At 43.0% G+C, this 11,685-nt stretch overlaps 1 protein-coding gene across 1 annotated transcript; it reads left to right on the top strand.

Annotated features, from left to right (window-relative positions):
- Positions 1-585: 585 nt before the first annotated feature.
- Positions 586-3,853, top strand: LOC149335659 (uncharacterized). Its single transcript, XM_089553852.1, has 2 exons — positions 586-825; positions 2,094-3,853. Exon 2 carries the CDS (start codon positions 2,096-2,098, stop codon positions 2,510-2,512), a length of 417 nt encoding a protein of 138 aa, XP_089409978.1. The 5' UTR covers positions 586-825; positions 2,094-2,095; the 3' UTR covers positions 2,513-3,853.
- Positions 3,854-11,685: the final 7,832 nt, after the last annotated feature.

The raw sequence follows: 11,685 nt of genomic DNA, 5'->3' as shown, positions 1-11,685 counted from the left end.
ATCGCACAGCACATGGGCCTGTAGAATTTCGCTTCCATAGAAATTCGACCGCCGCGGCCGGCAACGAACCCGCGTCTTTCGAGTTAGCAGGCGAGCGCCATAACCACTGAGCCACCGCAGTGGCCAAGTAAGAGACAATAGACACCTTTAGCATATCGTGTACCCATAGAGAAAGAGCGAATTTTTTCTTTCTCTATGGTGTACCGTGCTACCGTTCAGTACTGGAGTACCGGGACCCCGCGCAGATTGCCTTAAGGGCGCCAGATACCCGGAAGCTTCGCGCGCGCCTGCCGCGTTGGGACCAATCAGCGCGTACGCACTGGCGGTGGGCGAGCTTCTGGTATTCTGGTAACGGCAACGGTAACACGGTTGCGTGGTATGCTAAAGGTGTCTAAATTGTCTCATTGCACTTCGCTCTAAGTCCGATTTCGTCGGTCTTGGTCTGTGCCGTTCAAATTACGTGGTACAGAGGTCACGTGGCTGAAATCGTCCGATTCAAGTTTCGTTTTCGTGTTCCACAGGCTATCGTAGTTCACAACTTACAAGCCAGCAACTCACTGTCAGTTTTGACTTAATTAATCTGTACTCAACTAAATCTTGCTGCAAGATAAGCCAGATACTTCTACATTTGTCCACACACAAATTTTTATAGCACGCTTTATTTTTGCCAGCACGGTGTCGACACGATTAGAAAGCTGCATAACAGTGTGCATCGACGATGGCGGTAACGGCGCACATATGAACGGTGGACCGCTCTTTGTGTTCACTGCGCTAGACTTGTCACCTGTGACCTCGCAACTGAAGGAAGCGTCGTATTTACCACAGGTAAGGCTGGCTGTTTGCAGGGTGCCCAGTGGTGTATCAGTAGTGCGCGAGTTCAAGCGTTGTGTTTGGGCACGTGCCCCTCGGATAAAAGTAACCGTGGAATTTTGGCGCGCGACCTAGCAAAAGTTGAATTGCTTGTTTCGCACTGCCACTAAAGTATCGTATGACCATTTGCATGCGAGCATTGCACGCCCACTGGTCAACAACCGCAAACGGCATGCTCCGTAATGCATCGGTGCCCCGGGACAGCACCGCGCTCCGTCGGAAGTTTTTTCTCCTGCCCTGAGCGCGGCTCCTTATCTTTGTGCCAAGGATACATTCACTTAGTGTGTCTATGATACCGTGCACAACTGCAGCCGAAGCTGAGAAAATAGCACAGTGCTGAAAAAAAAATAGCATTTAAATTTATGCCTCTACTATAGGTTCTAACTCGCGACGTCAACACAGAAAAAGACATTGACCACTATTAAGGCGAAAGCCTTTAATGGCTCATACTCGCGGCCTTGACTCTGTCCGTCCATCGGTCTGTTACATCTGGAGTCATGACTAACTAGTCATTAACCAGTCATGACTAATTACTAGTCAAGAACTAATTAGTCATTAACCAATCCAAGTCGCCCCATAGCCCCCTCGTGTGCCTACAGCCGTGCAGCCAAAGATGCGTGGAAAGGCTTTCGCCTCACACACTTTCGGCCATCGAAGTGCCCCCTGAATTTGAAGTGAGCGACGGTGTGGCTAGCCTCTAACTAGTAGTTGTTTTCATAAATATAGTGGGAACAGGTAGTACAGTACATTACTGCTTTGCTGCTGAAGGAAATCTGAGAACAGGATGGAGATTCTGCAGATTTTCTTCATTACTTGTGTTGTGCATGATGTTGGCGTGAAGGGATCATTCATCTGATGGTGGTATCAGCTTGCACTTTAAGTATTTTCTAAATGCTTTCCATTTCGTTTTCCTTTCATTGCCTTTCGTTTTCCGTTCCATGTTTTGAGGTGTTACGCATGTCCTTTCATGTATTCTGGTCTGCTTTTGAGTTAAGTTTAAAGGCAAGCTTCCACATACAATCTGAACTGTCAAGGACAGTCAGCACAGCAGATGCATATGGTAGCAGATGTTTTGTGCATTCCTTCATTTCTTCTATTGCTGCCTTTTGCTAGCAGCTACTATTGGGCCTCATCTTGGAGTTCTAACTTCTTTTTAGGGATGGACGAATGCAGGCATATACCTCGTGTTTTTGAGAACACATATACTCTCTTTTTGTATCCAGGCATGGCCACCACTCCTGGCACGAGCAGTCCATTGCCTGAACGAACATTGCCAGGAAAATTCAGGAAGCGGTTCCAGTGCGTTGAATGTGGCTACAGCACACCTTCCAGCTCAAACTTGCAGCGCCACCGGAGGTCACACACCGGCGAGCGTCCCTACCGGTGTCCAGATTGCAGCCTCACCTTTGCAAGGAGGGACGGACTGGTGGCTCATCTTCATGCCCACTCGGCCGAGAAGCTGTACGAGTGCCGCCTGTGTCCCAAGGCCTACAAATATCACAGGGACCTGAAGCGCCACGTGCAGTCCCACAAGAATAAAAAACCGTTCAAGTGTCCCTTTTGCCCGAAGGCATATACTCGAAAATATCTCCGAAAACTTCATGAGCAGTGTCATCACCCAGAGGCACCCATTGCTCTATAAAGTTTTGCTGTAAAGCCCAAAGGCTGCCATCTTTTATACACATGCCTGCTGGCAATCTTGATTTATGCGCTGGACAAGCCAGTTTGGCTGCAAGGTTGCTTTGCACAGGGCTTTTTACTGAAGGCACTCAAGAGAACGCCTTTTAACAAGTAACATGTGATGTTATGCATATTATCGTAAAGCCTAAGAAGGCATGTCAGCTGTGGTAAGGTTCTTGGGTGGACCGTTCTGACTAATCCCGGTTTTTAACTAAACAGCAGTGAACTGTGGTGCCAGTGAGAGAAGAGCACTAGCCGAGGGAGTGTTCACTTGCTCGGCAGCGAGTTTCGTTTCCTTTTAGAATATTCTCATGTTTTCATTTTTATCGGCTCTTATGGTTTCGCAGAAGCAAATGTGGTTAAGAAACCTATACAAGTACCATGTTGTGTGACCTTCTGAATATGTTGTTTTCTTGCTGTCTGGTTTTTCAATGACTTATCAGGATTTTTTATTTTTTCTCTGTTCTCTTTGCATCCATTAAGTGGTGTAGGAAGCGTGACTTTGCCACAGTGTTTCTTTGATTGGTATGATGTAAAAAGAAAGCAAAATAATGGTAAATGAGAAAGGTTATTGCTGTCTAAAGATGATGTATTCTCTCTGTGTTAGCTTTAGACATTGCAAAATGATCGTGTTAAAATCATTCCGTCTGCGTAGAGCCTTGCATCCAATAAGTACACTTCAGTGTTTGTTTTGTTCACTGCTTTTTGTTTCATTGCTTAAAGAAAGGTTTCGTTTAACTCACTCATTTTCACATTAAAATCATTGCAGGAGTTATTCCCTTGCCTTTCCGTCTAGTACCTGTGAGCGATGTATCTGCGGCTTTACTTTACCTGTATCGTTGTCTTTTGTATCTTTATTGTCTTTGGTATTTTGTTTTATTTTGTTTGTTTGTTTTTGTGCTGAAGGACGAGTGCTTGAATTTAGATGCGGTATCCCGTAGTCTGCGCACTTCCATTGATGGCCATGTCTGTTGGTTAACACTGTTTGAAAACTCTTAATGTGCCTTAACTGTTATTCGGTACAGTTTCAGACCTTATTACCACGGTGTGTAGATCAAGTAGTGACGAGATGAAGAACTTATGATTCTGACTTTTCACTTGTTGAAAATATGTGGTTTTTGCATTGCAGGTGAAATTCTATATAACTAATGTTCAGCAGAAGGACATTGCAGTTTACGAAGAGTGGTCAGTACTGAATGTGAGCTGAGGTGTTCCAGTATTATGAAAGTATGCTTCAGAAACGATTTTTATCCTTGATATTTACTTGCTTCAATATCAACAGATAAAAACAAATTTTTATTACTTTGGGTTGTCTTGGTGTTCTTTCTTTTAAAGGGCAACTGAACCGGTTTTAGAATTCGATGAGTTTAAGGTGGCCGAATGTGCAAAATATGCAGGCAAAGCCTGCGAAATCGTTTTGCTTTAGCATTTGAAATAGTGGCGTAATCACCGATTAAAGTCGTCGTCGGCGTTCAGCTTCTCTGAAGTGCACAGCGAAGGGCAGAGGCCCCGATAATGACGTCACGTATGACGGCACTGCGTTTCCAGCGAAGAAACGGTTATTCCATAGAAAAAAACCGACGCCATCGAAGGTGAAGCTCACGATGCATTGTTTGGCGCCATCTGACGACGCAAAGCGGCATGCAGGCGTAAGCAGCGGACATCTGAAATTTCGGCAACAATGACGTCACTGCTGAGTTTCCTCGCACTCCTCCAACGTAGTGAGGAGAAGCCTAAGCATCACCTCGATTTTAATCGACGATTATGTCGCCATTTTAAATGCTAGTGCAAAAATACTTTGCATGCTTTATCTAGAAGCTTGATAGATCCGAATTCTTGAATAACCTCGAATTCTCAAAAAACCGTTTCAGCTTCCCTTTAATGGTGACATACTTATACTCCGAACCTTGATGCAAATGAATAGTGCATGTGAAGGTATGTAAATAATCTGAGCAACGCATGTCCCCTGACTTGTAGAGGTCCTGTTCCTCATTACCCAGTATGAAATTGTCATTCTGGCTTCAGTGGCTTTTTTGCTGTATTTTTCCTCTCTTCAGGTGTCATGCTTTGGTTTTTACTGATGCCTAATATTGAGAATACCTCTCTTCAGTGGCATCTTTGGGTGCAACAAAGCAACGTTCTGCTAGTGACAGATTTTTTTATTTGTTTATTTATTTATTTATTTATTTTTCAAACATACATTACAGAGTTGAAACTTTCCTGCCTGTTTCTTTTTATTGGCACATGTCATTTAGTATCTCCAAGGAGTGTTGAATTTGTGTACTGTACCGTGCATCTTGTATGAGCTGGTGAGCAGGGGATGAAGTTTTTAATTGAGTGTACAGTAAAAGCTTGTTAAATCGAACTTCAAGGGATCGAAAAAGAATGTTCAAATTATCCGAAAGTTTTAATTATCGAATGACCCCGGAAAAACTAACAAGAATCGCTTCCGTCATAGTAAATTTATTGGGCGAAAGACTGGGCAGTGGTTGCTTGTTTTTGAGATAAGAACGGCGTAACAATGATAACAATGACTATTTTTAATGTCGAGGCTCGATGATGCTGGGTTGCACACCTTGCAAGTGGCAGCATTGCGTGTGAAGAGGCTTTACCGCACAAAATGTGAACGGCACATGATGAGCATGCTTGTTTGTTTATTGTTTGTTTGTTTATTCGGGTTTAACGTCCCAAAGCAACTTAGGCTATGAGGGACGCCGTAGTGAAGGGCTCCGGAAATTTCGACCACATGGGGTTTTTTAACGTGCACTGACATTGCACAGTACACGGGCCTCTAGAATTTCGCCTCCACCGAAATTCAGCCGCCCGGCCGAGATCGAACCCGCATCTTGTTGTATGTTGTTGTATGAGCATGCAGTTTTGGCGCACTAGAAGAACGGAAGAACTACATGGATGGAAACGCTCACTGGCACCGAAACGGCAAGAAAAAAAAATAGGGATAAAAGGAAGGCTAGCAAGACTCTCCAATCAGTACCCGAACGACGTGCAGCTGATTTTGGTTGGCTGGCTGATGTGGGCTGGCGCAAAGTTTAGAAAAGCAAAACTGAAACTATGCTCTGTGACTGTTCTTGGAGGCAAGGCCGTCCGTTGTCGTCATGCCTGTCATTGTGTGCATGCCAAAGGTACGCGGGCGACTCTGCAGGATGGAATTCAGGTTTGAGTCGGATTATTTCGACGTTCGCCTGCTGCGAACTCTTTCGAATTAACCAGTGTGAGACCCATAGCATTCAAACTGGCTAGCGTGTAACGCCATAGATTGCATAGACATTTGCCATGATCACGCTGGCAGTTTGAATTATCCGGATTTTCAAATTAGCGGGGTTTGAATTAACAAGCTTTTGCTGTAGTTCCTGTTAGGTGGTGATAACTGCGAGTGGTACCTGTGGTAGGGGTGGTGGTATCTATGTTTTCCAGAATACTTTTTCATTGCATTCTGTAATTGTATTGATCAATCAGTCTTGATTCACATTCCGCTGTTTGTTTATGTGAGGTGAGCTTGAACAAAAAAAAAGAAGAGTGCTAGCAAGAAACGGATGTGCTGGGTAAAGATGGCATGTTTTCTTGATTGTTTGTTTTTGATTGATTTTTCAGGTTGGAAGCCTGTCTTTTGACATTTCTTATGAAGTCCAGGGCTACACTGTATCACTTTTCGGATTATCATTACCAAGTCATTGTTACTTGTTGCTTGATGACCACAGCACTGGAACTTCAGGAGTGTCCCGCTGTTTGCACTGACATGCGTTGGGTGTTCAATAACTGTTATAATTAATCTACAGCTGTCTTGTATTGTTTCACGTAATGCTTTACCAACTTGCCTGTATGTGCAGCAACAACCTTGCGTTATTTCTCTTTTTGATTCACAATAGCAGTTATCCTGAAACCCTTTTATACTTTACATTCCTTATGACATGTATGTTCTGCAGTATTTGTTAGCCATAATTAGGGCCCTTTGTTTTTGGGCAAAACTCAATTTGCCCGGTTCTTTCAGCCCAAACAGACTTCTTCAAAATCTGGTTAAACCTGATTTCTACTCAGATATGTCCGTTAGTTTTCCAGCATACAAAGTTGAAGACACCGCACGAATATATCTTGCACTTATTTCAGAGGAATGGTTTCATTTAGCCGATGATATTTTTTTTACCTTCTGCAACACTTACTGTTTGTGATGCGGATTGATTTGAGAATAAGTTCTGAAAGTATGTTTTAGAATTGAGAGGAAAAAACAGGGTAAGACCAGGCGTCCTATTGGCATGATTGTATCAGGTGCTAACAGAATTCTGCTACAAGGCTCTTGTGCACTTAAAATGGCTGCTGTGGTAACGAATTAATGTTTTCACTGTGTGCGAAAGAGGGCAGGCAAGACAGAGGCTAGGCTGTTCTGTTACGTGTGTTCTGTTCCGTGCATCTTGCCTGTGCTGGTGGCTACAGGACGAAGTTTTCATTTGAGTGCATTACCTGGCAGGTGATGTTCAGTACCGGGGGTAGCTGTGTCAGTGGTAATATGCATGTTATTCAGAATGCGCTGTTATCTTCTCTTTCTTTTTTTGGAACGCCCATTATTGCAAAAAGTGGCTAGCGTTGGCGTGTGAAGCCTTGGTTGGCAGGAGGCAATGTGGTGAGAAAGAAATACCCTTCTGCACATTTCGGGGAGGGGCAAAAGAGAGAGAGTGGGAGGTGAAATATGACCATAGGGACACCTCTGTCATCAGTCAATCAGGGTCGAGACACGGGTAGAGTGGAGAGGGGGTGCTGGATCATGCCACAAGCTAGCATGGTCTGAACCCGTCAAAGACACCAGCTACTCCATCCGGAAAGGAACACTAATGTCAACGCATAGTCTGCTGAAAGAATCGCATTGATTGACTTTACATTTTTTCCCATTGCTATCTGCAACTATGCTAAAAAGCGGTGGTTACAGATGCTGTGATTTCTTTTTTCTCTGTTGTTCAGGTTCCTAGGTTCCGAGCCTACCTTCCCTTATTTACGATGGAAGTCCCAAGTCTCCACTGCATTGTTCTGTGGATTGCTCATTGCCAAGTCATGGTTACTTGTTGCCTGTAGTCCGCATTGCGAACACTTCTTGAAGAGTATTTTCATGCCATTTTCTCTTCCATGCATTGGATGTTCACCCACTGTTTCAATGAATCTACAGCTGTTTTGCAATGTGTTTCATATATGCTTTACCAGCTTGCCTGTGTTTGTAGCAGTTGACCTCGAATTATTTCATTTTGCACTCACAGCAGCAGTTACCTTACCCCCATTTCTTGCTTTACATTCCCTGTGATATGCATGTTCTGGAATCTTTTGTTTCCCCAATGCATGTGGTTATTTCGCTCTTCATTGCTTATTTACAGCTGTAAGACACCTACAAATGTTTTCGTGACAAGTTTCTACAGTTCTCAAGCTATTCATTGATCTACTGTAAAGCACGTCTATCTATATATTTAACCTGCACTGGGGTAATGCGGTTTGAATTTGCTTATGTAATAAATGCTAGGCATGAAACGGAAACACTGCTAACTTTGTAATGATAATTAAACTGACTAATAACTAGTAGTCGGTTTAAAAAAAAAAAATGGGGACAGTTAGTCCAATTCATTGTTGCACGCTGCTGAAACAAATCTGAGAACAGTATGGAAGTATGCTTCTTTACCTGTTTCATGTATGGTGTTGGGGCGAAGCAGTCATTCCCATGATGCTTTATTGCGTCGTGCTTGATATGTATTGTAATTGCATGTAATGCACGAAGGAAAGAGCGGTGGTCAAGCTTCATAAGAATATGAAAGCAGTTCTCAATCTTAGTGACATTTGGAACGGTGAGAAATTCAGCTCCTTTCTTTTTGCTTTTCCCATGTTTCTAGATGTTACACGAGTGCTGTCATGTATAATTTTTTATTTTTTATTTGCAAGCAAAGACATGTTTTTGCACATGATCTTGCATGTAAAGAACAATCTTTAGTGTGACACTCAGCTTCCTACTGACTGTTTTCATTTGTGTGCACTTAAGAAAATGAGGCTCTTTTTTACTTCCTTTATTTCTTCCAATTTCTAGCGTTGTTTGCTTTGTTGTCGCCATCAATATTGGAACCCAGAATTTGAGTTTACCTGCTCATCAGAGGTGTATCGAGTCTTGTCTATGAATGGAGGCATATCCATGATGCTTTCTTTTCGTGCCTTTCTTTGTGTAGGCACGGCTACCGCTCATGGCAGGTGCAGCCCATTGCATCCACAGTCATCACAAGAAGAAAGGGAGCAGTTCCAATGCCCCGAGTGTGGCTGCACCACAGCTTCTCACTACAGCTTTATACCCCACCAGAGGATGCACACCGGAGAGCGTCCTTTCCGGTGTGGTCATTGCAACCAGGAGTTCACAAGGATGGACAGCCTAGCCACCCACATTGGCATGCACTTGAGCAAAAAGCCTTACCAGTGCCTCCTCTGTCCTAGTATCTTCAAGTGTCACAGTAGCCTATTTGTTCATGTGCTGACTCACAAGTCTGAAAAGCCATTCAAGTGTCATTTTTGCTCCAAGGAGCTTACAAAAAGGGAGCACCTGGAATTCCACGAGCGGTATTATCACCCAGAGGCACCTAGTGCTTCATAAAACAGTGGTGTAAAGCTTAAAGGCTGCCACATTTCAGTGGCGTGCTTGCTGGCACTGGATGAAACACTGGACTAGGCAGGTTGGCTCCAAGGTTGTTTTTCACGGCGTTTTACTGAAGGAGTTTGAGAGAATACTTTGACAGGGAACATTCGGTGTTTTACATGTTGCTGCATAACCAAAGAAGGTGTGAACTGTGATGAGGTTTGAGGGTGAACCTTTGTGATCAAGCCTGGTCTTCAACCGCACAACAGTGAGTGGTGGTGCCAAGGAAAGAAATGTGCAGGTAAAAGGAAGTTCTCTTACTGTGTTGCGAGTTTTGTTCAGTTTAGAATACTCTTATGCTACATTTTACCAGCAAGGATACATGTGGTGATGGAGCTTGCTTTAGAAAACTAGACAGGCCCCACATGGTGCGTGTTTTTCAATGTGTTTTTCTTTATATGGCTAACAGATAGCAGGTTTTCTTTTTTCTTTTTTTTTTGCATGCATTTAATGTTCTAGAAAGCTTCCACAAGGCAGAATGAAGGTAAATGGGACAGGTTATTGCAGTCCTAAGGTGATGTATTGTCTCCGTACTAGCATTGCAAAAGAAGTAGGTTAAAATCGGCCCCTGTGCAAAGGCTTGTAGCTGATAAGTGTGCTTCAACGTTTGTTTCGCCAACTGCTTATTCCTGTCTGTTTTCATCACTGATTCTCTCATTAAATTCACTGTAGGAGACATTCTTTTCCCATTTCATCTCATATATTGATTGAAAGTAGCATTCATTCAGCAGCTTAAACGTATGGACTAGCTTAGAGCAAAGTCCTGCAATCCTTCCTCTTCCAATGATGGGTAGGTCTGTTGGTTGACAGCTGCCATGCATGTAGTTATTAGACATAGTTTGTGCAATCATGAGTATTTGAAAGTGAGAGCGCAGAAGAATGTGAAGTATTGTTCTGACTGTATTCAGATATTACCTTATATTATCACATATAAGTTAACATTTTTTTTGCAAAATAGCCATCTGATATTGGGGCGGGGGGGGGGGGGGGTTGACCTATACGCAGAGTTGACCTGTGTGCGGGGTCAAAGGTAATTTCGGCCATGACATAGGTAATAAGCTCCTCGTGCCTGCGGACATTCACCGCAGGATGCGTGGAACCTCTGGCTGTCAAAAAAAAAAAAAAACAATTCATGTGCAAACCAACCCCATTCCAAAAATTATAATTTCACGCTGTTTACCCAGCTCTGGAAATGATTCCTTGGCTCGGTGTGCTCATTAGAGTCGCTGGAGTGTAAGCCGTCACCCCATAACTTCGTCTTAATTGCAAAGCAGTTTTCGGAAGGAGTCAAAAGGTGAAGAAAGTGTGATTGTGGCTTTTCACGCGGAGAGATTACGTGGTTTGTGCTGTGCAGTTCAACCAAACTTCAGCAAGCAGTTCTCTACTAATGTTTGGCAGAAAATTACTGCATATTGTATCAAAAGTAATCGGTACACAATACAAGCTTAGACATATCAGTATTGTGAAAGGTATGCCTTTTGGAGCCATTTGAATTATTCTTATTTACTTTATTCATTAAAATAAGCTGTAGCACGCTCGTTTCAATTAACTCCCAATCAAATCAACATTTCCCTGAGGTTCCCCTAGAATTCATTCGGACCAATAGGGGAATAGTGTTCTGAACTAATGCGTCCATATTTTTTTACTACCATGTGTTTTTAAGCATGCTTGGGTGTCTTGATGGTGCCATATATGCACTTGCCATAGTGGTGGTATTGTTGCGTGGAATTTTGCAAACCAGGTAAAGCAGTCTTTGTTGGCCTCAGAAAATGAATATATGTTGCCACAACCGAAGGCTGAATTAGCATATGCCATTTCCTTCACCATAAATACCAGAGGACTGTCATCCCATCTGCTCCAGTAGCTGTGTAACATGGTACATCGCTTTATTTAAGATGACAGTGTGTTATTCTACTTTCTCATACAAAGGAAGTAAGGTATTTTATTACTAATGACATGAAGAGCTGTGATTAACTGAACATACAAAAATATTGTGCATTTCATAATTCATGCAGAAACAGCTTTACTGTGTGCATTATGTGGGATGAACGGTTGCAGACTGAAATAAACTGCAGAAACAATCAAATAAATTTTGAAGAGATTGTGCTAATTCCATATGTGACGGTGGACCAGCACTTCCTCTTGAATTAATTCGTTTTGGAGTTACCATGTGAATATAAGGATCATAAAGGAAGTTAAAGTGACTTTTTACTATATGTGATTCTACTTGTTTGTCGTGTTGTCTAGTGTGTAACTTATTTTATAAAACTTACATTCAGAGTAGCAAGCCGCAGGGTCTAGTGAGCGGGCATCTAGCAAGAAAACAGATGTGGCTAAAGTCATCCGATTTCTTAACATCGAAAGACAATTAATTTTGAAATAGTCTCATATTTTGAGTGTGCAGAGTTGCGCCACAGGCACTGAGACCCGAAACGAAGTGCCAGAGACATTGCGTCGTGCCTGCGCAACCT

Source organism: Amblyomma mixtum, chromosome 7 (assembly GCF_055824585.1).
Source record: "Amblyomma mixtum isolate Tamu chromosome 7, ASM5582458v1, whole genome shotgun sequence".
NCBI lineage: Eukaryota > Metazoa > Arthropoda > Arachnida > Ixodida > Ixodidae > Amblyomma > Amblyomma mixtum.
The sequence above is the reverse complement of the archived record's forward strand: the minus strand, read 5'-3'. Positions and strand labels throughout refer to the sequence as shown.

Coding starts and splice junctions, on each gene's coding strand:
- LOC149335659 (XM_089553852.1), top strand. CDS start 2,096: ATGGCCACCACTCCTGGCACGAGCAGTCCATTGCCTGAACGAACATTG.